At 61.7% G+C, this 27,965-nt stretch overlaps 2 protein-coding genes across 2 annotated transcripts in view; one reads left to right on the forward strand and one right to left on the reverse strand.

Moving 5' to 3' along the window:
* GGCX (gamma-glutamyl carboxylase) lies at positions 1–19,860 on the forward strand. Its single transcript, XM_085242699.1, is given in 17 exon segments — positions 1–18; positions 1,779–2,011; positions 4,354–4,559; positions 6,697–6,855; positions 9,547–9,712; positions 10,462–10,540; positions 10,611–10,717; positions 11,772–11,875; positions 11,878–11,934; positions 13,528–13,787; positions 14,916–15,047; positions 15,140–15,291; positions 16,548–16,717; positions 18,246–18,376; positions 18,469–18,616; positions 18,692–18,887; positions 18,972–19,860. Coding segments are annotated over 17 exon segments (2,553 nt in total). The 3' UTR covers positions 19,207–19,860.
* The window catches only part of MAT2A (methionine adenosyltransferase 2A), a 12,226-nt gene continuing 3,412 nt past the window's right edge, over positions 19,152–27,965 (reverse strand). The window contains exons 5-9 of the mRNA XM_085242969.1: positions 27,749–27,892; positions 23,944–24,162; positions 23,690–23,872; positions 23,460–23,593; positions 19,152–20,310 (exon numbers count right to left, since the gene is read on the reverse strand). Of these exons, the coding sequence (XP_085099095.1) occupies positions 20,208–20,310; positions 23,460–23,593; positions 23,690–23,872; positions 23,944–24,162; positions 27,749–27,892 (783 nt within the window). The 3' untranslated portion in view covers positions 19,152–20,207. The remainder of the gene's footprint in view (positions 20,311–23,459; positions 23,594–23,689; positions 23,873–23,943; positions 24,163–27,748; positions 27,893–27,965) is intronic.

Below are 27,965 nucleotides of genomic sequence, written 5' to 3' on the forward strand. Positions count from 1 at the left end.
ATGTCCCCAAACCCCAATGTGTGTCCCCCAAAACCCCATAGATGTGTCCCCATAAACGTGTGTCCCCCCCCAAGGACCCCGATGTCCCCAAACCCCAGTGTGTCCCCCCCCAAAACCCCATAGATGTGTCTCTCCCAGCCCCCAACGTCCCCAAACCCCAATGTCCCCGTCACCAAAACCCCATAAATGTCCCCATAACCCCACAAATGTGTCGTCCCCCCCAAAGACCCCATGTCCCCAAACCCCAGTGTGTCCCCCCCCCAAACCCCATAGATGTGTCTCTCCCAGCCCCCAATGTCCCAAACCCCAATGTCCCCCCCCCAAACCCCATAAATGTCCCCATGACCCCACAAAAGTGTCTCTCCCAGCCCCCATTGTCCCCAAACCCAATGTCCCCCCCCAAACCCCATAAATGTCCCCAAGACCCCACAGACCTCCCCCTCCCCCCCCCCCCCCCAGCAGTGACACTGCTGTCACACTCGGCTCTTTGTCCCCCTGTGCCTGGCACCGCTCTGTGCCACGCGGCCGGCATGGGGACAGCGGGGGGGGGGGACAGCGGGGGGGTGTGGGGACATCGTGGGGACATCATGGGGACATCATGGGGATGTGGGGACACAGGGATGTGGGGACATCATGGGGATGTGGGGACACAGGGATGTGGTGACATAATGGGGACACTGGGGACATCATGGGGACATGGGGACACAGGGACATGGGGACATGGGGATAAGGGGATACCATAGGGACCTGGGGACACCATGGGGACAAGGGACACAGGGATGTGGGGACACCATGGGGACACTGTGGGGACATGGAGATGACATGGGGATACGGGGACTTGGGACATCGTGGGGACATTTTGGGGACATCATGGGGACAGTGGGGGACACCGGGGGGACATGGAGATGTGGGGACATGGGGACACGGGGATGTGGGGACATCGTGGGGACACTGTGGGGATGTGGGGACATGCAGATATGGGGACCGTCCACAGTGCCCCATAGCTGCCCTATAACCACCCCATAGCCACCCTATAATCATCCCATAGCTGCCCTATAACCACCGCATAGCCACCCTATAACTGCCCCATAGCTGCCCCATAGCCACCCCATAGCTGCCCTATAACCACCCCATAGATGCCCCATAGCTGCCCTATAACCGCCCCATAGCCGTCCCATACCTGCCCTATAATCACCCCATAGCTGCCCCATAGCTGCCCTATAACTGCCCCATAGCCATCCCATAGCTGCCCCATAGCTGCCCTATAACCGCCCCATAGCTGCCCTGTAACTGCCCCATAGCCGTCCCATAGCTGCCCCATAGCTGCCCTATAACAACCCCATAGCCACCCTATAATCACCCCATAGCTGCCCCATAGCTGCCTATAACCACCCATAGCCGCCCAATAACTGCCCCATAGCTGCCCCATAGCCATCCCATAGCTGCCCCATAGCCGCCCTATAACCGCCCCATAGCTGCCCTATAACCGCCCCATAGCTGCCCTATAACCACCGCATAGCTGCCCTATAACCGCCCCATAGCTGCCATATAACTGCCCCATAGCCGTCCCATAGCTGCCCCATAGCTGCCCTATAACAACCCCATAGCCACCCTATAATCACCCCATAGCTGCCCCATAGCTGCCCTATAACCACCCCATAGCCACCCAATAACTGCCCCATAGCTGCCCCATAGCCGTCCCATAGCTGCCCCATAGCCGCCCTATAACCGCCCCATAGCTGCCCCACAAGTGCTCTGTACCCCACAATGCCCCATAGATCGCCCATAGCCATGGGGGTGGGGCTGCCATCGTTTGTGTGGGGGTCAGAGGTCACGGGGCGGGGTCAGAGGTCACGGGGCGGGGTCAGAGGTCACGGGGCGGGGTCAAATGTCACGGGGCGGCTCCCAGCCCAGCGCTGCCATTGGTTCCCAGCGGGCGGCGCGCGGTGACGTGGCGGGGCGGAGCGGCGGGGCGATGGCGGCGGCGGAGGCGGCAGCGGGTGGGAGTGGGGTGCGATGGAGCGATGTGGGGCCGCTATGGGGCTGTAGGGGGGCTGTAGGGCTGCTATGGGGTCGCTACGGGAGCCGTAGGGTCACTGCGGGGCCGCTATGGGGCTGCTGTGGGGGCTGTAGGGCCGCTATGGGGCCCTTATGGGGCTGCTGTGGGGCTGCTATGGGGTCTGTAGGGCTGGTTGGGGCCACTATGGGACGGCTATGGGGGCTGTAGGACCGCTATGGGGCTGCTGTGGGGGCTGTAGGGCCGCTATGGGGCTGCTATGGGGCTGTTGAGCTGCTGTGGGGCCGCTATGAGGCCCTTATGGGGTTGCTGTGGGGCTGCTATGGGGTCTGTAGGGCTGGTTGGGGCCACTATGGGATGGCTATGGGGGCTGTAGGACCGCTGTGGGGCTGCTATGGGGTCTGTAGGGCTGGTTGGGGCCACTATGGGATGGCTATGGGGGCTGTAGGACCGCTATGGGGCTGCTGTGGGGGCTGTAGGGCCGCTATGGGGCCGTTATGGGGCTGCTGTGGGGCTGTTGAGCTGCTGTGGGGCCTCTATGGAGCTGCTGCGGGGGATGTAGGGCCGCTATGAGGCCCTTATGGGGCTGCTATGGGGTCTGTAGGGCTGGTTGGGGCCACTATGGGACGGCTATGGGGGCTGTAGGACCGCTATGGGGTTGCTGTGGGGGCTGTAGGGCCGCTATAGGGCTGCTATGAGGCCGCTGTGGGGTTGTAAGGCCACTATGGGGCTTCCGTGGGGCCACTGTGGAGCCGCTGTAGGGCCGTAATGGGTGCTATGGGGCTGCTGAGGGGGCTGTAGGGTCACTGTGGGGCTGCTATGGGGCCAATATGGGACTGTTATGGGGCTGCTGTGGGCTGTAAGGCCACTATGGAGCCACTGTAGGGGCTGTAGGGCTGTTATGGGGCGGCTGTAGGGCTGTTATGGGGCTGCTGTGGGAGCCGTAGAGCTGCTATGGGGCCGCTGTGGGGTTGCTATGGGGCTTCTGTGGGGGCTGTAGGGCTGCTGTGGGGCCACTATGGGACTGCTATGGGGCTATGGGGCTGCTGTGGGGGCTGTAGGGGCCACTGTGGGGTCACTGTGGGAACACTATGGGGCTGCTATGGGGCTGCCGTGGGGATGTTATGGGGCTGCTATGGGGGCTGTAGGGCCACTATGGGGTCACTATGGGGCTGCTATGGGGTCGCTGTGGGAGCTGCAGGGCTGCTATGGGGCACTGAGGTCCCTCTGGGGGCTGTGGGGTGGCTATGGGGCTGTGGAACCACTGTGGGGCTGCTATGAGAGTATGGGAACATGATAGGGCTGTTGTAGGGCTTCTATGGGCTGCTATGGGATTGTGAGACTGTTATGGGGCTATAAGGCAGCTATGGGGCTATGGGACCTCTATGGGGTTATGGGGCTGCTGTGGGGCTGCTATGGGGCAATGAGGCCACTGTTGGGGCTATAGGGCTTTTATGGGGCTGTGGGACCACTGTGAGGCTGCTATGGGATTGTGGGGCTGTTATGGGGCAACAAGGCTACTGCTGGGGCTATAGGGCTTCTGTGGGGCTGTGAGACTTCTATGGGGCTGCTGTGGGGCTCTAGAGCTGCTATGAGGGCATGGGAACGTGGTAGGGCTGCTATGGGGTCTATGAGGCCGTTCTGGGGCAGCTATGGGGTTGTGGGGCAGGTATGGGATTATGGGGCTGTTATGGGGTATTGAGGCCACTATTGGGGCTATAGGGCTTCTATGGGGCTATGATGCTGCTGTGGGGGCTCTGGGGGCCGCTATGGGGTTTTGGGGCTGTTATGGGGCGTTGATGCCACTACTGGGACTATAGGGCAGCAGTGGGGTCTCTATGGGGCCGCTATGGGGTTGTGGGGCTGTTATGGGGCGTTGAGGCCACTGCCGGGGCTATAGGGCAGCTGTGGGATCTCTATGGGGCCGCTATGGGGTTGTAGGACTGTTATGGGGCGTTGAGGCCACTGCCGGGGCTATAGGGCAGCTGTGGGATCTCTATGGGGCCGCTATGGGGTTGTAGGGCTGTTATGGGGCTGCGGGGCCACTGCCGGGGCTATAGGGCAGCTGTGGGGTTGTGGGGCTGTTATGGGGTGTTGAGGCCACTACTGGGACTATAGGGCAGCTGTGGGATCTCTATGGGGCCGCTATGGGGTTGTAGGGCTGTTATGGGGCTGCGGGGCCACTGCCGGGGCTATAGGGCAGCTGTGGGGTTGTAGGGCTGTTATGGGGCGTTGAGGCCACTGCCGGGGCTATAGGGCAGCTGTGGGGCCGTGAGACCTCAGTGGGGCTGTCGCGGGGCTGTGGGGCCGCATCCCTCACACCATCTGCCCCACAGCCGCCACGCGGCGCCGCAGGCCGGGCCGCGCCGACCCCACGGCCCACAGCCCCCCAGCAGCGCCTCGCAGCCCCCCCAGCCCCCGGGGCCGTGCCGCCGCCTGCTGGGATTCGAGCTGCACGAGGTGACGCGATGGCAGCGCCTGGTGAGGCTCCTGCACCGACCCACCGACCCTGCGGCGCTCGGGGCCTTCCGTGCCGCGTTCGGTGAGCGGCGGCCGTGACAGTGGCGGTGACAGCGGTGGTGGTGACAGCGGTGGTGGTGGAGGTGACAATGGTGGAGGTGACAATGGTGGTGGTGACAATGGAGGTGACAATGGTGGTGACGACGGTGGAGGTGACGGTGGAGGTGACAATGGTGGTGACAATGGTGATGGTGGCGGTGGTGGTGACGGTGGTGGTGGTGACAATGCTGGTGATGTGGTGGTGATGGTGGCGGTGGAGGTGACAATGGTGGTGACAATGGTGGTGGTGATGGTGACGGTGGCAGCAGTGATGGGAGTGGTGGTGGTGGTGATGTCGGTGGTGACAATGGTGGTGGTGATGGTGATCACAATGATGGTGGTGACATTGATGGTGATGGCAGTGGTGGTGGTAGAGGTGATGGTGGTGACGGAGGGTGGTGGTGTGGGGTGGTGGGGGTGGTGACGGTGGAGGTGACAATGGTGGTGGTGATGGTGACGGTGGCAGCAGCGATGTCGGTGGTGGCAGTGGTGACAGTGGTGGCAGTTATGGTGATCACGATGGTGGTGGTAGAGATGGTGGTGGTGACGGAGGGTGGTGGTGGGGGGTGGTGACAGGGGGTGGGGGGTGGGGTGGCGGTGGTGGCGAGGGGGGGGGGTGGTGATGGAGGGGGGTGGCGGGGGGGGGAGGTGGCGAGGGGGGGGGTGACAGGGGGGGGTGGGGGTGGTGACAGTCTGTGGGGGGTGGGGTGGTGGCGGTGGTGGCGACGGGGGGGGTGGCGAGGGGGGGGGGTGACGGAGGGGGGGGTGGTGAGGGGGGGGGTGACGGAGGGGGGGGTGGCGAGGGGGGGGGTGCCGGAGGGGGGGGTGGCGAGGGGGGGGGTGACGGAGGGGGGGGTGGCGAGGGGGGGGGTGACGGAGGGGGGGGTGGCGAGGGGGGGGGTGACGGAAGGGGGGGTGACGGAGGGGGGGGTGGCGAGGGGGGGGGGTGACGGAGGGGGGGGTGGCGAGGGGGGGGGGTGACGGAGGGGGGGTGGCGAGGGGGGGGGGTGACGGAGGGGGGGTGGCGAGGGGGGGGGGTGACGGAGGGGGGGGTGGCGAGGGGGGGGGGTGTCGGAGGGGGGGGTGGCGAGGGGGGGGGTGACGGGGGGGTGGCGAGGGGGGGGGTGACGGGGGGGGTGGCGAGGGGGGGGGTGACGGGGGGGTGGCGAGGGGGGGGGGTGACGGGGGGGGGAGTGATGGGGGGGGTGGCGAGGGGGGGGGTGGCGAGGGGGGGGGGTGGTGGCGACGGGGGGGGGGTGGTGGCGATGGGGGGGGGAGGGTGGTGGTGGTGACAACGGTGGCAGTTACGGTGATCACAATGGTGGTGGTAGAGATGGTGGTGTTGACGGAGGGTGGTGGGGGGCGGTTGGTGACGGATGGGGGGGGTGGTGGTGGTGGTGGTGACGATGGTGGTGACGATGGTGGTGACGATGGTGGTGACGATGGTGGTGACGATGGTGGTGACGATGGTGGTGGTGATGGTGGTGGTGGTGGTGGTGATGGTGGTGATGATGGTGGTGGTGGTGATGGTGGTGGTGGTGGTGGTGGTGGTGATGGTGGTGGTGGTGGTGGTGGTGGTGGTGGTGGTGGTGGTGGTGGTGGTGGTGGTGGTGACGATGGTGGTGACGATGGTGGTGGTGATGGTGGTGGTGGTGGTGGTGATGGTGGTGATGATGGTGGTGATGGTGGTGGTGGTGATGATGGTGGTGATGGTGGTGGTGACGATGGTGGTGACGATGGTGGTGGTGATGGTGGTGGTGGTGGTGGTGATGGTGGTGGTGGTGGTGATGATGGTGGTGGTGGTGATGATGGTGGTGATGGTGGTGGTGACGATGGTGGTGACGATGGTGGTGGTGATGGTGGTGGTGGTGGTGGTGATGGTGGTGATGATGGTGGTGATGGTGGTGATGGTGGTGGTGGTGGTGGTGGTGGTGGTGGTGATGGTGGTGGTGGTGGTGGTGGTGATGGTGGTGGTGGTGATGATGGTGGTGGTGGTGGTGATGGTGGTGATGGTGATGATGGTGGTGATGGTGGTGGTGGTGATGATGGTGGTGGTGGTGGTGGTGGTGGTGGTGGTGATGGTGGTGGTGCTGAGCTGTGGCCGCGCTCCCCGCACGCAGGGCTGCTGATGGTGCTGGATGTGCCGCAGGAGCGCGGCATGGCCCGGCTGGATCACCGCTACCTGGACGGGCTGCAGGTCTGCCGCTTCCCCCTGCTGCCAGGGCTGCAGCCGCTGCCCCTCGACTGGATGTACCTCCTGTACGCCGTCATGGCGCTCGGTACGTGGGGGTGGGGAGAGAGTAAATAAGGTCCTGGGGGCAGATATGGGGTGGTGGGGATGGGTATGGGGTGAGAATAAGGTCCTGGGGGCAGATATGGGGTGGTGGGGATGGGGACGGGGTGAGAATAAGGTCCTGGGGGCAGATATGGGGTGGTGGGGATGGGGATGGGGTGAGAATAAGGTCCTGGGGGCAGATATGGGGTGGTGGGGATGGGTATGGGGTGAGAATAAGGTCCTGGGGGCAGATATGGGGTGGTGGGGATGGGGACGGGGTGAGAATAAGGTCCTGGGGGCAGATATGGGGTGGTGGGGATGGGGATGGGGTGAGAATAAGGTCCTGGGGGCAGATATGGGGTGGTGGGGATGGGGACGGGGTGAGAATAAGGTCCTGGGGGCAGATATGGGGTGGTGGGGATGGGTATGGGGTGAGAATAAGGTCCTGGGGGCAGATATGGGGTGGTGGGGATGGGTATGGGGTGAGAATAAGGTCCTGGGGGCAGATATGGGGTGGTGGGGATGGGTATGGGGTGAGAATAAGGTCCTGGGGGCAGATATGGGGTTGTGGGGATGGGTATGGGGTGGGTACAGGGTGATGGGGATGGGTATGGGGTCATTGGCATGGGTATAGGGTGGGTACGGGGTCATGGGGATGGGTACAGCATCACGGGGATGGATATGGGGTAAGAATAAGGTCCTGGCAGTGGGTATGGCGTCCTGGGGATGGGTACGGGGTCATGGAGATGGATATGGGGTGGGTATGGGGTCATGGGGATGGGTATGGGGTAAGAATAAGGTCCTGGGGGCAGATATGGGGTCGTGGGGATGGGTATGGGGTGAGAATAAGGTCCTGGGGCAGATATGGGGTCGCGGGGATGGGTACGGGGTGAGAATAAGGTCCTGGGGGCAGATATGGGGTGGTGGGGATGAGTATGGGGTGAGAATAAGGTCCTGGGGGCAGATATGGGGTTGTGGGGATGGGTACGGGGTGGGTACAGGGTGATTGGGATGGATATGGGGTCATTGGCATGGGTATAGGGTGGGTACGGGGTCATGGGGATGGGTACAGCATCACGGGGATGGATATGGGGTAAGAATAAGGTCCTGGGGGTGGCTATGGGGTCCTGGGGATGGGTACGAGGTCATGGAGATGGATATGGGGTGGGTATGGAGTCATGGGGATGGGGGTGGGGTGAGAATAAGGTCCTCGGGGTGGGTATGGGGTCATGGGGGTGGGTTCAGGGTCATGGGGATGGATATGGGGTGGGTATGGGGTCATGGGGGTGGGTATGGGGTAAGAATAAGGTCCTGGGGATGGATATGGGGTCACGGGGATGGGTATGCGGTCATGGGGATTTGCACCTGGTGACACGGGGGATGAGGGGGTGGGACTGGGGATGGGGTCATGGGGTCATTGGGAAGAGTATGGGGTGAGTATAGGGTCACGAGGCGGGTATAGGTCGTTGGGATGGGTAGCGGGTTGTGGTGATGGATACGGGGTCATGGTTGGTGTGGGGTGGGCGTGGGGTCGTGGTGATGGATATGGGGTCATGGTTGGTATGGGGAGGGCGTGGGGTCGTGGTGATGGATACGGGGTCATGGTTGGTATGGGGTGGGTGTGGGGTCGTGGTGATGGATACGGGGTCATGGTTGGTATGGGGTGGGCGTGGGGTCGTGGTGATGGATACGGGGTCATGGTTGGTATGGGGTGGGTGTGGGGTCGTGGTGATGGATACGGGGTCATGGTCGGGGTGGGGTGGGCGTGGGGTCGTGGGGGTGGGGACGGGGTCATGGTTGGTATGGGGTGGGCGTGGGGTCGTGGTGATGGATACGGGGTCATGGTTGGTATGGGGTGGGTGTGGGGTCGTGGTGATGGATACGGGGTCATGGTTGGTGTGGGGTGGGCGTGGGGTCGTGGTGATGGATACGGGGTCATGGTTGGTGTGGGGTGGGCGTGGGGTCGTGGTGATGGATACGGGGTCATGGTTGGTGTGGGGTGGGTGTGGGGTCGTGGTGATGGATACGGGGTCATGGTTGGTGTGGGGTGGGTGTGGGGTCATGGTGATGGATACGGGGTCATGGTTGGTATGGGGTGGGCATGGGGTCGTGGTGATGGATACGGGGTCATGGTTGGTATGGGGTGGGCGTGGGGTCGTGGTGATGGGGACGGGGTCATGGTTGGTGTGGGGTGGGCGTGGGGTCGTGGTGATGGATACGGGGTCATGGTCGGGGTGGGGTGGGCGTGGGGTCGTGGGGGTGGGGACGGGGTCATGGTTGGTATGGGGTGGGTGTGGGGTCGTGGTGATGGGGACGGGGTCATGGTTGGTGTGGGGTGGGCGTGGGGTCGTGGTGATGGATACGGGGTCATGGTTGGTGTGGGGTGGGCGTGAGGTCGTGGTGATGGATACGGGGTCATGGTTGGTATGGGGTGGGCGTGGGGTCGTGGTGATGGGGACGGGGTCATGGTTGGTGTGGGTGTGGGCGTGGGGTCATGGTGATGGGGACGGGGTCATGGTTGGTGTGGGGTGGGCGTGGGGTCGTGGTGATGGATACGGGGTCATGGTTGGTGTGGGGTGGGCGTGGGGTCGTGGGGGTGGGGACGGAGCCACTGGGGGGGGCGATGGGTCCCGGGGTGGGTATGGGGCCACGGGGCCGCGGGGATTTGGGGTGAGGTGGGTGCGGGGCCCCGCAGGCGCGCTGGGGGTGATGCTGGGCTGCTGCTACCGGCTGAGCGCCGTGGCCTTCCTGGCGCCATATTGGTACGTGCTGCTGCTGGACAAGGCCAGCTGGAACAACCACTCCTACCTGTACGGCCTGCTGGCGTTCCAGCTGGCGCTGCTGGGCGCCGACCGATACGGGTATGGGGGGCAGAGGGGGCTGTGGGGTAGGGGGACGTCGTGAGGGGGTGGGGACGCGGGGATGTGGGGTCACGGGGATGCGGGGACGTGGGTAAATGGGGACGTGGGATGTGGGGTCATGGGGATGCGGGGACGTGGGTAAATGGGGACGTGGGGTCATGGGGATGCGGGGACGTGGGTAAATGGGGACGTGGGGATGCGGGGACGTGGGGATGCGGGGACATGGGGTCATGGGGATGCGGGGATGTGGGTAAATGGGGACGTGGGGACACCGGAACATGGAGGCATGGGATATGGGGCACCGGGACGTGGAGATATGAGGATAAGGGACCCGGGGACCGGGGAGTGTGGGGATGCGGAGATGTGGGGACACGGGAACACGGACATATGGGGGCGTGAGGATCCAGGGACATCGTGGGGAGGTGGGGATATGGAGGCCCAGGGACATGGGGACACCGGGACGTGGGGATATGGGGACATCCTGGGGACATGGGGATACGAGGACATGGAGATACGGGGACGTGGGGTGGGGGCGATGGGAGGAGGGATGGGGAGGTGCAGGTGGGTATGGGGCGATGGAGCAGATGGGTGTGGGGTGTCCCATGGGACCGGGGTCCCCACGGGGTGACACAACCTTGATGTCCCCACGCTTCCCAATGGGTCCCCATGTCCTGGTGTCCCCAAGGGGCGGCCGTGCCGCCACCCCACGGCGCTCACGTCCCCTCGGTGTCACCCCCGTATCCCCGCAGCTCCATCGACGGCCTCTTCCGCCCGCAGAAGCGCAACGCCCACGTCCCCCTCTGGAACTACACCCTGCTGCGTGCCCAGGTGGGTGCCACCCCACTGCGTCCCCCCACCCCGGCGTCCCCACGGGGGACGTCACCGTGTGTCCCCACAGATCTTCATCGTCTACTTCATCGCGGGGCTGAAGAAGTTGGATGCTGACTGGGTGGGTGGGTACTCCATGGGGTCACTGGCACGGCACTGGCTCTTCTCCCCATTTCGGTGAGTGGGGTGGGGTGGGATGGGTTGGGATTGGTTGGGTTGGGTTTGGTCGAGTTGGGTCGGGTCAAGTTGGGCCGTGTTGGTTGGGTGAGTTGGGCTGGGTGGGGTGGGTTGGTTGGCATGGGTTGAGTTGGCTTGGGTCAAGTTGAGTTGAGCTGGGCTGGGTTGGGTTGGATTGGATTGAGTTGAGTGTGTTGGTTGGGTTGGGGTGGGGTTGGTTTGGGTTGGGTTGGGTTGAGGTGGGTTTGATTGGGTTGGTTGGGTGGGTTTGGGTTGAGGTGGGTCGAGTTGGATTTGGGTTGGGTTGAGTTGGTTTGGGTTGGGTTTGGGTTGGGTTTGGGTTGGGTTGAGTTGGTTTGGGTTGGGTTTGGGTTGGTTTGGGTTGGGTTTGGGTTGGGGTTGAGTTGGTTTGGGTTGGGTTTGAGTTGGGTTGAGTTGGTTTGGGTTGGGGTTGAGTTGGGTTGGGTTGGGTTTGAGTTGGGTTGAGTTGGGTTGGTTTGAGTTGGGTTGGGTTGGGTTGGATTTGAGTTGGGCTTGATTGGGCTGGGTTGGTTTTGAGGTGTGTTGATTGGTTTTGAGTTGGGTCGGGTTGGGTTTGATTGGACCGGGCTGGGTTGGGTTGGTTGGTTTTGGGTTGGGCTGGACTGGACTGGGCTGGGTTGGTTTTGAGGTGGGTTGGTTGGTTTTGAGGTGGGTCGGGTTGGGTTTGATTGGACTGGGCTGGGTTGGTTGGTTTTGGGTTGGGTTGGGTCGGGTTTGATTGGACCGGGCTGGGTTGGTTGGGTTGGTTTTGAGGTGGGTTGGTTGGTTTTGGGTTGGGTCGGGTCGGGTTTGATTGGACCGGGCTGGGTTGGTTGGGTTGGTTTTGAGGTGGGTTGGTTGGTTTTGGGTTGGGTCAGGTTGGGTTTGATTGGACCGGGCTGGGTTGGTTGGATTTCATGGAATCACACGGTTGGACACGAGCGATGAGATCATCTGGTCCAACCGTCTTTGAGTCGGGTCGGGTTGAGTCGGGGTGGGTTGGGGACGCCGCGGTGACGCCGCGGTGCCGCAGGCTGGTGCTGTCGGAGGAGCTGACCAGCCGGCTGGTGGTGCACGGCGGGGGGCTGGCGCTGGATCTCTCCGCCGGCTTCCTCCTCTTCTTCGACGCCACGCGGCCCTCGGCCTCGTCCTCGTCACGTATTTCCACTGCATGAACTCCCAGCTCTTCAGCATCGGTGACGCAGCGGAGGGATGGGGATGCGGGGGGCCCTGGGTGGTCACCTGCACTGTGCGGGGGTCCCTTACTGCTGTCCCCATGTCCCCGTGGCCCCCTGTCCCCGTAGATGTTCCCCTCCGTCATGCAGGGGACGCTGGGGGGTCTGTAGCTTTGTCCCCGTGTCCCCAGGGATGTCCTCCTACTGGGGGCGCTGGGGGTCCCTAATGTCCCTGTGTCCCCGTGTCCCCATAGATGTCCCCTGTCCTGTGCAGGGAACTCGGAGGTGTCTCGGTGTCCCCATCGATGTCCCCCTACCCCATGTGGGAGACTCTGGGGGATCCCTAACATCCCTGTGTCCCCATGTCCCCATTGATGTCCCCCTACATCACAGTGTGGACACGTGGGGGTCCCCATGTCCCCACATCCTAAGGATGTCACCCTACCCCATGCAGGAGGCACTGAGGGGTCCCTAACTTTGTCCCTTTGTCCCCATGTCCCTATAGATGTCTCCCTGCCCCAAGTGGAGGCACTGGGGGGGTCCCTAACTTTGTGTCCCCATGTCCCCATAGATGTCCCCTATCCCATGGAGGGGGCACTGGGGGGGTCCCTGACACTATCTCCATGTCCCTGTGTCCCCTATAGGTGTCCCCCTCCCCCATTGCTGGGGACGTGTGAGGGTCCCCATGTCCCCACATCCCAAGGATGCCCCCGTTCCCCATGCAGGGGACACTGGGGGTCCCTAACATTGTCCCTGTCCCCATAGATGTCCCCCAACCCCATGCAGGGGGCACTGGGGGTCCCTAAGATTGTCCCTGTCCCCATAGATGTCCCCAACCCATGCAGGGGACACTGGGGGTCTCTAACATTGTCCCTGTCCCCATAGATGTCCCCATACCCCATGCAGGGGGCACTGGGAGTCCCTAACATTGTCCCTGTCCCCATAGATGTCCCCAACCCCATGCAGGGGACACTGGGGGTCCCTAACATTGTCCCTGTCCCCATAGATGTCCCCCAACCCCATGCAGGGGGCACTGGGTGTCCCTAACATTGTCCCTGTCCCCATAGATGTCCCTGTTCCCCATGCAGGGGACACTGGGTGTCCCTAACACTGTCCCTGTCCCCATAGATGTCCCCGTTCCCCATGCAGGGGGCACTGGGGGTCCCTAACACTGTCCCTGTCCCCATAGATGTCCTCCAACCCCATGCAGGGGACACTGGGTGTCCCTAACATTGTCCCTGTCCCCATAGATGTCCCCATACCCCATGCAGGGGGCACTGGGTGTCCCTAACACTGTCCCTGTCCCCATAGATGTCCCCATACCCCATGCAGGGGACACTGGGTGTCCCTAACATTGTCCCTGTCCCCATAGATGTCCTCCAACCCCATGCAGGGGACACTGGGTGTCCCTAACACTGTCCCTGTCCCCATAGATGTCCCCATACCCCATGCAGGGGGCACTGGGTGTCCCTAACATTGTCCCTGTCCCCATAGATGTCCCCATACCCCATGCAGGGGGCACTGGGTGTCCCTAACATTGTCCCATACCCCATAGATGTCCCGTTCCCCATGCAGGGGACACTGGGTGTCCCTAACACTGTCCCCACCCCGCAGGGATGTTCTCCTACACCATGCTGGCCAGCAGCGGGCTGTTCTGTGACCCTTCGTGGCCACGCCGGCTGTTCTCCCGCTGCCCTCGCTGGTTGCAGGGGGTGCTGCCCACCACCGCCCCCCCCCAGCACAGCCCCGACTGCCACTATGGGGGGCGGGGGGCCGCACGGCGCCCGGCGCTCCGGCAGCAGCTGGCGGCTGCCTTCACTTTGCTCTACGTGCTGGAGCAGCTCTTCCTGCCCTACTCCCACTTCATCACGCAGGTGGGGGCACGGGGGGGGGTCTGGGGGGGTGGGGAGCTCTGGGGGAGTGGGGGAGGGGTGTTGTGTGGGGCTGATGCTGGGGGTGAGGAGGGGGGATGCGGGGGAGGGGGGTGAGGACAGCGGTGGGGGGCGTTCAGTGGGGTGGGGACATCGGGGGGGACGTGGGGGTGTAGGGACGTTGGTGGGGGGCACATAGGGAGCGGGGGACAGTAGTGGGGGCACAGGGATGGTGCTGGGGGGGACATGGGGACAGTGCTGGGGGGCCTATAGGGGAGTGGGGACGCTGCTGGGGGGGCACATGGCAGTGCTGGGGGTCATATAGGGACATGGGGACGTTGGTGGGGGGCACATGGGGGTGTGAGGACATCAGTGGGGGTACAGGGACGGTGCTGGGGGGCACAAAAGGACATGGGGACATTGGTGGGGGTCACAGTGGAGTGGGGACATTGGTGGGGGGTCACAGAGGGACGTGGGGGCACTGCTGGGGGGCACACAGACAGCTGTGGGTGCACACGGGGACATTGGTGGGGGTCACAGTGGAGTGGGGACATTGGTGGGGGGCACGTAGGGGTGGGGGCACAGTAGTGGGGATACAGGGATGGTGCTGGGGGGCCTATAGGGGTGTGGGGACACTGCTGGGGGGCACATGGGGGTGTGAGGACATCAGTGGGGGCACATGGGGGTGCTGGGGGGCACAAAGGGACATGGGGACATTGGTGGGGGGTCACAGAGGGACACGGGGACATTGGTGGGGGGTCACAGAGGGACGTGGGGACATTGGTGGGGGTCACAGAGGGACACGGGGACATTGGTGGGGGGTCACAGAGGGACGTGGAGACATTGGTGGGGGTCACAGAGGGACACGGGGACATTGGTGGGGGTCACAGAGGGACATGGGGACATTGGTGGGGGGTCACAGAGGGACACGGGGACATTGGTGGGGGGTCACAGAGGGACATGGGGACATTGGTGGGGGGTCACAGAGGGACGTGGGGGCACTGCTGGGGGGCACACAGACAGCTGTGGGTGCACACGGGGACATTGGTGGGGGCACGTGGGGACGTGGGGGCACCGGTGGTGGCAGACGATGCCATCCCTGCCATTTGTGTCCCCCCCCCGCACCCCCAGGGCTACAACAGCTGGACCAACGGGCTGTACGGCTACTCGTGGGACATGATGGTGCACTCCCGCTTCCATCAGCACGTGAAAATCACGTACAGGGATGGGCTCACGGGGGAGGTGGGCTACCTGAAACCAGGGGTGAGCGAGCGCGGCCCTAAGGGGGCCCTAAGTGGGCTGGGGGGCTGGGGGGGGGGGGGGGGGCTGCGTTCTGATAGAGGGGGGGTCTGTAGGTGTTCACGCAGACCCGGCGCTGGAAGGACCACGCTGATATGCTGAAGCAATACTCGATGTGCCTGAGCCAAATCCTGCCCCAGTACAACGTGTCCCAACCCCAGCTCTACTTTGACATCTGGGTGTCCATCAACGACCGCTTCCAGCAGAGGTGGGGGCACCGGGGGGGGGCTGGGGGGGGGCTGAACCCGGCGCTGCTTTCAGTGGGGGGAGTGCGTGGGGGTGGGGGAGCAGTTGGGGATGTTGGGGTTCCAGTGGGGCGCTGACCCTGTTGGTGGGGACACATATGGGGACATCGGTGCTTCAGTAGAGGTGGGGGCACCGGGAGGGGTCCTGTGGGGCACTGTCCCCATCAATAGGGACACATGGGGACGCTGAGACATGGGGACATCGATGGGATCCTGTGGGGTGAGGACACATTTGGGGACATTGGAGGGGTCCTCAGGGGCACTGACCCCATCAATAGGGACACATATGGGGACATCCCGGGGGTCCTGTGGGGCACTGACCCCATAACTGCATCCAGTAGAGAGGGGGACACATTGTGAAGGTCCTGTGGGGCACTGACCCCAGCGATAGGGACACATATGGGGACACTGGGGGGGCCAGCGGGGCACTGACCCCGTAACTGCTTCCAGTAGAAGTGGGGACACTGAGACATGGGACACTGGTGGGCTCTTGTGGGGTGAGGACACATATGGGGACATTGTGAGGGTTCTGTAGGGCACTGACCCCATGACTGTGGTCCAGTGGAGGTGGGGACACATATGGGGACATTGGAGGGGTCCTCGGGGGCACTGATCCCATCAGTAGGGACACATATGGGGACACTGAGGGGGCCAGCGGGGCACTGACCCCATTGGTGGGGACACATACGGGGACATCACTGCTTCCAGTAGAGGTGGGGACACATGGGGACACTGTGAGGGTCCAGTGGGACTCTGACCCCATCTCTGTGTCCAAGAGGTGGGGGCACAAATGGGGACACTGAGACATGGGGACGTTGGTGGGATCCTGTGGGGTGAGGACACATTTGGGGACACATTTGGGTCCTCGGGGGCACTGACCCCATTGATAGGGACACATATGGGGACATCTCGGGGGTCATGTGGGGCACTGGCCCCATCAATAGGGACGCATATGGGGACACTAGGGGGGGTCCTATGGGGCACTGACCCCAACAACGGTGAGGACGCATATCGGGACATCGGTGGGGACACATACAGGGACACCGAGGGGTCCAAGTGGGTCGCTGACCCCATCGCTGCATCCAGTAGAGGTGGGGACGGATGTGGGGACATCACTGGGGGCACTTATGGGGACACTGGGGGCTCTTGTGGGATGGGGACACGTATGGGGACGCTGGGACGGTTCTCTGGGGCGCCGGCCCCACTGGTGACCCCGCAGGTTGGTGGACCCCCGGGTGGATCTGGTGAGGGCAGAGTGGTCCCCATGGCACCCCACGCCGTGGGTGCTGCCGCTGCTGCTGGAGCTGTCGCCGTGGAGGGAGAAGCTGCAGGAGCTGGAGAGCGGCCTGGACGGACACACGGACGTCGTCTTCATCGCCGACTTCCCCGGTAGGAGAGCAGAGGGCTCCTCTCCAGCCCCGGTGATTTTAAGTCCAAACAGAAGACGATGGAGGGGTTGGAATGGGGCGGGGGTGGTTGGGTTGGACAGGGTCGGGACAATTGGGTGGGGTGGGGGGAGATGGGATGGGTTGGACTGGATGGGTGGATGGGATCAGGGTGGGGTTGGATGGGATCGGGGTGGAGTTGGGATGGTTGGACGGGATCATTGGTGGGGTAGGAAGAGATGGAGGTGGGTGGGATGGTTGGGATTGATAGGGTTGGGATGGAGTTGGATGGGGCGGGGATGGGGTTGGATTAGGTTTGGGTAGAGTTGAACTGGATGGTTGGGTGGGATTAGGAGGGGGTTGGGTGGGATTGGGATGGAGCTGGATTGGATGGGTGGATGGGGAGGGGGGTAATTGTGGTTGGGCAGGGTAGGGATGGGGTTGGGTTGGATGGGGTTGGGGTAAGAGTTGGGTTGGATGGGACTGGGATGGGTGGTTGGGATTGGGTTGGTTTGGGTAGAATTTGATTGGATGGTTGGATGGGATTAGGGTGGTGGCTGGGATTAGGATGGATTGGGTGGGATTGGAATGGGGTTGGGTTGGATGGGGCGGTTGTGATTGTGGTTGGGCAGGGTAGGGATGGGGTTGGGTTGGATGGGATTGGGGTGGGTGGTTGGGATGTCTGGGTGGGATTGGGATGGTTGGATGGTGTTGGGTTGGATGGTGTGGAGGTGGCTGGGCAGGGTTGGGTTGGATTGGACAGGATTGGGGTAGAGTTGGGTCGGATGGGACTGGGATGAATGGTTGGGATTGGGATGGGGTTGGATTGGATGGAATTAGGATGAGGTTGGGTGGGATTGGGATGGTTGGGTGGAGTTGGAGTGGATGTGTGGGTGGAACTGGGTTGGGGTTGGATTGGACAGGATTGGGGTTGAGTTGGATGGGACTGGGATGGGATTGGGATGGGTGGAACTGGATTGGATGGGATTGAGGTGGTGGTTGGGTGGGATCGGGATGGAGTTGGGATGGTTGGTGTCGGGTTGGATGGGTTGGGGGTGGATTGGGATAGAGTTGGGTGGGATGGGACTGGGATTGGGCTGGGGTTGAGTGGAGTTGGATTGGATGGGGGTGGGTTTGGGTAGAACTGGATTGGATGGGACTGGGGGGGTGGTTGGGTGGGATTGGGATGGAGTTGGGTGGGATGGGACTGGGATGGGGGGTTGGGGTTGGGATGGGGTTGAGTGGAGTTGAATTGGATGGGGGTGGGTTTGGGTAGAACTGGATTGGATGGGATTGGGATGGTTGGATGTGTCAGGTTGGAGGGGTGGTTGGGTGGGATTGGGATGGAGGTGGGTGGGATGGGACTGGGACGGGGGGTTGGGATGAGGTTGAGTGGAGTTGGATGCGGTTGGATTGGGTGGGATTAGGATGAGGTTGGTTAGGTTTGGGGTAGAGTTGGGTGGGATGGGACTGGGACGGGGGGGAACAGGGGACCCCCCCCCAGCTCAGCTGAGCCCGCAGCCCCAATGCAGGTTTGCACCTGGAGAACTTTGTCAGCGAGGACCTGGGGAACACCAGCGTGCGCGTGCTGCAGGGCGAGGTGCTGCTGGAGCTGGTGGAGCAGCAGCAGAACCACAGCCTGCGGCAGGGGGACAGCATGCAGGTGGGGCGGGGGGGTGGGCGAGGCGAGGCGGGGGGGTGGGCAGGGGTCCACAAAACGCAGGGCGGGGCACTGAGCAGCGCCCCAACACGCAGCTCCCGGCCGGGCAGTACCACAAAGCGCACACGGTGTCGGCGCAGCCCTCGTGCTTCATGTACACCTACGTCAACACCACGGCCGTGGCGCTGGAGCGCAACCTGAGCAGGCTGCAGGAGCTGCGCGACCGCCTGCGGAACGGCACGGGTGGGTGAGCGGGGAGGGGGGACGCACGCACGCAAACACGCAGACGGGGCCGAACGCGGCTCTGCCCACAAACAGAGACGGAGCCGCTGCCCCCCGAGCTGCGCCCCATCGTGGGGGAGCCGCCGCCCCCCGGCGCGGAGCTGGACCCCGTGGTGGCTGCGTTCCTGCGGCGCCAGCGGCGCATGGAGGAGGTGGGGCAGCGGCGCAACGCCAGCACGGCTCAGCGCCTGCAGCGCTTCCTCACCAGGAAATTCCACCTCTTCCGGCGCAGGTCAGACCCCCGCACCCCCCTCAACCCCCCCCTCCGGCCCCCCCCGGCTTTGTCTCCGTATCTCAGCCCCCCTTTTATCCCCAGCCTGCTGATGACCTGCATTGCGCTGCGCAACCTGGCGCTGGGGCGGCCGCCCCCCGAGCAGCTGGCACAGGAGGTGGCTTTTGCCAATGGGGAGCAGGGAGAGGGGGAGGAAAGGGGGGGGACGCGACCCCCGAGCTCTGAACCCCCCCCCCCCCCCAACCCTTTTTACCACAATAAAGCTTTTCTATTCCCAAAGCAGAACCTCGCTGTGAGTTTATTGGGTTGGGAGCGGTGAAACCGAGTGGAAAACGGTCCAGAAAAAAGAAAATAAAACGTGTTAAAAGAGAAAAAGAGAAAGAAGAAAAAAAAAAAAAAAAGGGGGTGAAAGCCGCCCCCCCCCAGCGCCCCCCACCCCCAAAAGGCACTTCTGGGGCCGACCCCGGGGGGGGCAGGTAAACAAGCCGGCTTCTCTGTACCACACCGGCCAAAGCGCCCCACAGCCGGGGCCCCAGCGCCGCCCGGGGGGGGCAATGAGCCCCCCATGTCCTCCCATGGGTGGGGGGTGGGTGGGGGGGCGCGGAGGGGGGGGGGCTTTCAGGGGAAGGGATCAACCAGGAGCTGCCGTCTGAGCGCGGGGGCTTCTCTGTATCACACCCCGCCCCTCAGCACACAATAAATACGCCACTAAAAAACGTTCAAGTATGTAGGGCCGACCCCCCCTCACCCCCCCTCGCCCCAAACCCCCCCACATCAAAGCCCCACAGCTCAGCCCAGCCCCCCTCCCCCCCCCAATCCTGTGGCAGAGCTGGGGGGGGCTGTGCAGTTCTGGGTTCCGCTTTCTTATCGAGAAAACAGTGGAATTAATTTAAAAAAAAAAACAAAACTGATTTTCCTCCTCACGCTGGGAGAAAAGAGGGGGGGGGGCAATAACAGAACCCCCCCCCCCACCTTGATCCCACGTCACGTGAGTCCTCCGAGCAAAGGGAGAAGCAGAGAGGTTGAAAAGGCGTCAGAGCAGCACAGCCAGCACCAGGGGGGGCCTGGGGGGGTCCCGGGTTGGGGGGGGGGGAGGGGGGGCAGCTCAGAGCTCAGACATTGAGGTTCTACATTGGGGGGGGGGGGATGGGGGGAGGCACGAGGCCGCGTGTGGTCCCCACACAATGCAACCGTGGAACAGACAGTGGGGAGGGGGGGGATGGGGGGGGATGGGAGGGGAGGGGGGGCTTTTCCCCCAAGAGCCTGAAAGCTTCTCTGTAGGCTACGCCAGCAGGATGGGGGAAAAGGGCCTCACAGCCGTCAGTATTTGAGCTTCCTGGGCACCTCCCAGGGGAAGCTGTCCCTACCGAAGTGGCCGTAGGCTGCGGTCCGTTGGTAGATGGGTTTCTTCAGGTCCAGGTCCCTGCAAACACCAAACACCGCAGCTCAGCTCACAGCTCACAGCTCAGCTCACAGCTCAGCTCACAGCACCCCCTCCCCCCCCACAACCCAGGGGTGGCTGTAAGTTTCCCCCCCGGCGTGGAGGAGAAGCTGTGAGCACCTGATGGGCACCCAGCCCACGTCCTGTATCTCATATCCCATATCCCCTATACCAAATCCCATATCCCATATCCCATATCCCAAATCCCATATCCCAAATCCCATATCCCAAAATCCCATATCCCAAAATCCCATATCCCAAATCCCATACCCCATATCTCATACCCCATATCTCATACCCCATACCCCATATCTCATACCCCATAGCCCATACCCCATATCTCATACCCCATAGCCCATATCTCATATCCCAAATCCCGTATCCCATATCCCGTATCTTACGTCCCATATCCCAAATCCCGTATCTTACGTCCCATATCCCAAATCCCGTATCTTACGTCCCATATCCCAAATCCCGTATCTTACGTCCCATATCCCAAATCCCGTATCTTACGTCCCATATCCCAAATCCCGTATCTTACGTCCCATATCCCAAATCCCGTATCTTACGTCCCATATCCCAAATCCCGTATCTTACGTCCCATATCCCAAATCCCGTATCTTACGTCCCATATCCCAAATCCCGTATCTTACGTCCCATATCCCAAATCCCGTATCTTACGTCCCATATCCCAAATCCCGTATCTTACGTCCCATATCCCAAATCCCGTATCTTACGTCCCATATCCCAAATCCCATATCTTATACCCCATATCCCATATCTCATATCCCATAGCCCAAATCTCATAACCCACACCTCACGTCCCATATCTCAGATCCCAAATCCCATATCCCACACCCATATCCCATGTCCCAGATCTCATATCCCACATCCCGTATCCCAAATCCCATATTTTATGCCCCATATCTCATATCCCAAATCCCATATCTTATACCCCATATCTTATATCCCAAATCCCATATCCCACACCCCATATTTAATATCCCATTATTTTATGTCCCATATCTTATATCCCACGTCCCACATCTTACATCCCATATCTTATACCCCATATCCCACATCCCGTATCTCATAGCCCATGTCCCATATCCTGTGTCCCGTATTTCATACCCCATATCCCACACCCCACATCCTATGACCCATATTTCACGTCTCATACCCCATATCCCAATATCCCACATCCTATGACCCATATTTCACGTCTCATACCCCATATCCCAATATCCCGTGTCCCATATCCCATATCCCACACCCACCTCCCACATCTCCCATACCCCACATCCCATACCTCATATCCCACGTCCCATATCCCATATCTCGTAACCCAACATCCCATGTCCCACATCCTATATCCTACATCCCATAGCCCCCACGTCCCCCGTATCCCAATATCCCACATCCCACATCCCACATCCTACACCCTACACCCCACGTCCCAATAACTTATATCCCATATCCCACATCCCCACCCACCACCCCGTTTCTCCCATGTCCCACATCCCATAATCTACATCCTATGTCCCAATAACTTACAGCCCACGTCCCATATCCCCACCCCACACCTCCCATATCCCACATCCCACACCTCATGTCCCGTATCTCCCACGTCCCACATCCCATATCCCAATAACTTACAGCCCACATCCCATATCCTCTATCTCCCATATCCCACATCCCATATCCCCATGTCCCACACCCCACACCTCCCCATATCCCACACCCTACAAACCCACACCCCACAAATCCCACATCTCATATCCTATATTTCCCATATCCCCCACCCCACACACCCCACATGTTCCATATCCCATATCCTATATCCTAATGTCCCATATCCCAACAATTTATATCCCACATCCCATATCTATGTCCCAGACCCTACAAATCCCACACCCCATATCTCCCACATCGCACATCCAACGTTCCATATCCCACATCCCATATCCTGTATCTCCCATACCCACATCCCCGATCCCCCATGTCCCACACCCCACAAATCCCACACCCTACAAACCCCACACCCACATCTCATATCCTATATGTCCCACACACCCCCCACCCCACATCCCACATCTCCTATATCCCACATCCCAATATCCCATATCCTATATCCTAACGTCTCACGTCCCAATAACTTACATCCCATATCCCATATCCTATATCTCCCATATCCCACATCCCATATCCCCCATGTTCCAACACCCCACACCCCATATCTCCCATATCCCACACCCCCCACCCCACACCCCCCATATCCCACATCCCAATATCCCATATCCTAATGTCTCATGTCCCAATAACTTATATCCCATCTCCCATATCCCACATCCCATATCCCACCACCCCACACCCCGTATCTCCCATATTCCACACCCACACCCCCCATATCCCACATCCCAATATCCCATATCCTAATGTCTCATGTCCCAATAACTTACATCCCATATCCTATATCTCCCATATCCCCCACCCCCCCACCCCCCATATCTCACATCCCAATATCCCATATCCTATATCCTAATGTCTCATGTCCCAATAACTTATATCCCATATCCTATATCTCCCATATCCCACAAACCCCACACCCCACATCTCCTATATCCCACATGCCAATATCCCATATCCTAATGTCTCATGTCCCAGTAACTTACATCCCATATCCCTTATCCTATATCTCCCATATCCCACACCTCCCCACCCCACACCCCCCATATCCCACATCCCAATATCCCATATCCTAATGTCTCACGTCCCAATAACTTACATCCCATATCCCCCATATCCCACCACCCCACACCCCGTATCTCCCATATCCCACACCCCCCACCCCACACCCCAATATCCCACACCCCAATATCCCATATCCTATATCCCATGTCCCAACCCCCCCACCCCACTCACAGCCCTGCTGCCGTCCTGCCTCAATTCATCCGCACCCAAAGGGCCGCAGGGCAGCAGCCACCAGCAGCACTGCACCCCCAGCCCCCCAACCCCCCCAGCTCCCCCAACCCCCCCAACCCCCCCAGCTCCCCCAACCCCCCCAGCTCCCCCAACCCCCCCAGCCCCCCAACTGCCTCCCAGTCCCCCCCCCAGCCCCCCCAGCCCCCCACCTGACGATGACGCCGGGCCGCAGGTCGAAGTTCTTCTTGACGATGTCCAGCAGCTCCCTCTCGCTCTTCTGCGAGGTGCCGTAATGGAAGATGGAGATGGAGAGCGGGTGGGAGACGCCGATGGCGTAGGAAACCTGCGAGGAGGGGGGGGTTGAGACGAAGGAGGGGGGGGGGGGGCAGAAAGGGGCTGCGGGGCGGGGCGAACGGAGGGGGAGGGGGCTGGGACCCACCTGCACCAAGACGCGGCGGCACAGCCCGGCTTTGATGAGCGATTTGGCGACCCAGCGCGCGGCGTAGGCGGCCGACCGATCCACCTTGGTGTAATCCTTGCCAGAAAAAGCCCCTCCGCCGTGAGCCCCCCAGCCCCCGTACGTGTCCACGATGATCTTCCGTCCCGTCAGCCCGGCGTCGCCCTGCGGAGGACGTCGGCGTCACCGCGGCTGTGCCGCCGGGGGCCCCGGGGACTCGGGGACGGTCGCCGTACCTGGGGGCCGCCGATGACGAAGCGGCCGCTGGGCTGCAGGTGATAAATGGTGTCTTCGTCCAGGTACTTGCAGGGAACCACGGCTTTGATCACCTTCTCCTTCAGGGCGTCTCGCATCTCGTCCAGGCAAACCTCCTCGTCGTGCTGCACCGAGATGACGATGGTGTGCACGCGGATGGGGATGACGGCACCGCGGTCCTGCATGTACTGCACCGTCACCTGGGGGGGGGGGGGCAGGTCAGAGAGCGGGCGGAAACGGGGGGAAGGGCTGGGGGCAGCCGGGGGACCAGAGGGACCGGGAGACACAGAAGTGACACCGAGGGGCCACCAACAGGGACACTGCGGGACCCAACAGGGACATTGGGGGACCAACAGGGACATTGGGGGACCAACAGGGACATTGGGGGAGCAAAAGTAGCACTGAGGGACCCAACAAAAGTGATTGAGAGACCCAGAAGTGACACCGAGGGGCCAACAGGGACACTGGGGGACCCAAAAGGGACACTGGGGGACCCAAAAGGGACACTGGGGGACCAAAAGTGACACCGAGGGGCCAACTGGGACATTGGGGGACCCGAAAGGGACACTGGGGGACCCAACTACGTGACCAAGGGACCCAGACGTGACAGGCAGGGACCCAACAGTGGCACTGAGGGACTGGCAACAGTGACCGGGAGACACAGAAGTGACACCAAGGGGCCAACTGGGACATTGGGGGACCCAACTAGGTGACCAAGGGACCCAGACGTGACAGGGAGGGACCGGCAACAGTGATTGAGAAACCCAGAAGTGACACCAAGGGGCCAAGAGGGACATTGGGGGACCCGAAAGGGACACTGAGGGACCAACGGGGACATTGGGGAACCAAAAGTGGCACTGAGGGACCCAACAGAAGTGATTGAGAGACCCAGAAGTGACACCGAGGGGCCAACAGGGACACTGGGGGACCCAAAAGGGACATTGGGGGACCCAACTGTGAGACTGAGGGACCAAAAGTGACACCGAGGGGCCAACTGGGACATTGGGGGACCCAAAAGGGACACTGGGGGACCAAAAGTGGCACTGGGGGACCCAGCAACAGTGACCAGGAAACACAGAAGTGACACCGAGGGGCCAACTGGGACACTGGGGGACCCGAAAGGGACACTGGGGGACCCAACTGTGAGACTGAGGGACCAAAAGTGGCACTGAGGGACCCAGCAACAGTGACTGGGAAACACAGAAGTGACACCAAGGGGCCAACTGGGACATTGGGGGACCCAAAAGGGACACTGGGGGACCAACGGGGACATTGGGGGACCCAACAATGTGACCAAGGGACCCAGACGTGACAGGCAGGGACCCAACAGTGGCACTGAGGGACCGGCAACAGCGACTGGGAGACACAGGAGTGACATCGAGGGGCCAACTGGGACACTGGGGGACCCAACTGTGAGACTGAGGGACCAACAGTGGCACTGAGGGACCCAGCAACAGTGACCGGGAGACACAGAAGTGACACCAAGGGGCCAATAGGGACACTGGGGGACCCAACTACGTGACCAAGGGACCCAGACGTGACAGGGAGGGACCGGCAACAGTGATTGAGAAACCCAGAAGTGACACCAAGGGGCCAAGAGGGACATTGGGGGACCCAAAAGGGACACTGGGGGACCAACGGGGACATTGGGGGACCCAACAATGTGACCAAGGGACCCAGACGTGACAGGCAGGGACCCAACAGTGGCACTGAGGGACCTGGCAACAGTGACTGGGAGACACAGAAGTGACACCGAGGGGCCAACTGGGACATTGGGGGACCCAACTGTGAGACTGAGGGACCAAAAGTGGCACTGAGGGACCCAGCAACAGTGACCGGGAAACACAGAAGTGACACCGAGGGGCCAACTGGGACATTGGGGGACCCAACTACGTGACCAAGGGACCCAGACGTGACAGGGAGGGACCGGCAAAAGTGATTGAGAAACCCAGAAGTGACACCAAGGGGCCAAGAGGGACATTGGGGGACCCGAAAGGGACACTGGGGGACCAATGGGGACATTGGGGGACCAAAAGTGGCACTGAGGGACCCAACAGAAGTGATTGAGAGACCCAGAAGTGACACCGAGGGGCCAACAGGGACACTGGGGGACCTGAAAGGGACATTGGGGGACCCAACTGTGAGACTGAGGGACCAAAAGTGGCACTGAGGGACCCAGCAACAGTGACCGGGAGACACAGAAGTGACACCGAGGGGCCAACTGGGACATTGGGGGACCCAAAAGGGACACTGGGGGACCCAACAATGTGACCAAGGGACCCAGACGTGACAGGGAGGGACCCAACAGTGGCACTGAGGGACCTGGCAACAGTGACTGGGAGACACAGAAGTGACACCAAGGGGCCAAATCAGACACTGGGGGACCAACAGGGACATTGGGGGACCAAAAGTGGCACTGAGGGACCCAACAAAAGTGATTGAGAGACCCAGAAGTGACACCAAGGGGCCAAGAGGGACATTGGGGGACCCAACTGCGTGACCAAGGGACCCAGACGTGACAGGCAGGGACCCAACAGTGGCACTGAGGGACCCGGCAACAGTGACTGGGAGACACAGAAGTGACACCAAGGGGCCAACTGGGACACTGGGAGACAGAGAAGTGACACTGGGGGACCAACAGGGATATTGGGGGATCCAACAAAAGTGATTGAGACCCAGAAGTGACACCAAGGGGCCAACAGAGACACTGGGGGACCCAACAACGTGACCAAGGGTCCCAGAAGTGACACGAAGGGACCCAACAGTGGCACTGAAGGACCCACAGGGACATTGAGGGAGCCAACAACAGTGACTGAGAGACACAGAAGTGACACTGGGGGACCAACAGTGGCATCCAGGGACCAACAGGGACACTGAGGGACCCAAAATGATATTGGGGGACCAACAGGGACACTGAAGGACCCAACAACGTGACCAAGGGACCCAGAAGTGACAGGAAAGGGGACCAAAAGTGGCACTGAGGACCCAAGTGTGGTATCCAAGGACACAACAGTGACATTAAAAGGCCCAACAGTGACACTGAGGGACCCACAAGTGACACCAAGTGGCCCAAAAGTGGCATCCAGGGACCCAACTGTGACACTGAGGGACAAAAGTGACACTGAGGGACCCACGGACTCATGATGCCATTGAGGGCCCCGCAGTGCCACCAAGGGACCCGCAGTGCCACCAGAGCATCCAGCAGTGTCACCAAAGGACCTGCAGTGCCATCGAGGGACCCCGCAGTGCCACCAAAGCACCCAGCAGTGCCACCAAAGCACCCAGCAGTGTCACCAAGGGACCCCGCAGTGCCACCAAGGGACCCCGCAGTGCCACCAAGGGACCTGCAGTGCCACCAAGGGACCCCGCAGTGCCACCAAGGGACCCTGGAGTGTCACCAAAGGACCTGCAGTGTCACCAAGGGACCCCGCAGTGCCACCAAGGGACCCTGGAGTGTCACCAAGGGACCCTGGAGTGCCACCGAGGGACCCCGCAGTGCCACCAAAGCACCCAGCAGTGCCACCGAGGGACCCCGCAGTGCCACCAAAGCACCCCGCAGTGCCACCGAGGGACCCAGCAGTGCCACCGAGGGACCCCGCAGTGCCACCAAAGCACCCCGCAGTGCCACCGAGGGACCCAGCTGTGCCACCAAAGCACCCAGCAGTGCCACCGAGGGACCCCGCAGTGCCACCGAGGGACCCCGCAGTGCCACCGAGGGACCCCGCAGTGCCACCGAGGGACCCCGCAGTGCCACCGAGGGACCCCGCAGTGCCACCAAAGCCCCACCTGCGTCTTGGAGTCGGGGCGCAGCCATGGCAGGCTGCCGTTACGGCGCAGCTCGGCCAGCTTGGCGTTCAGTTTGTGTGCCAGCACGATGGTGAGAGGCATGCATTCCTCGGTCTCGTCCGTGGCGTAACCGAACATCAGCCCCTGCCGAGGCAAAGAGGGCCGTTCCAGAGTTTGGAAACGCAGGAAGCCGGCGGCACCGCGGCACCCAACCCAC

This window comes from Meleagris gallopavo, chromosome 24, assembly GCF_905368555.1.
Source record: "Meleagris gallopavo chromosome 24, MGAL_WU_HG_1.1, whole genome shotgun sequence".
Classification (NCBI taxonomy): domain Eukaryota; kingdom Metazoa; phylum Chordata; class Aves; order Galliformes; family Phasianidae; genus Meleagris; species Meleagris gallopavo.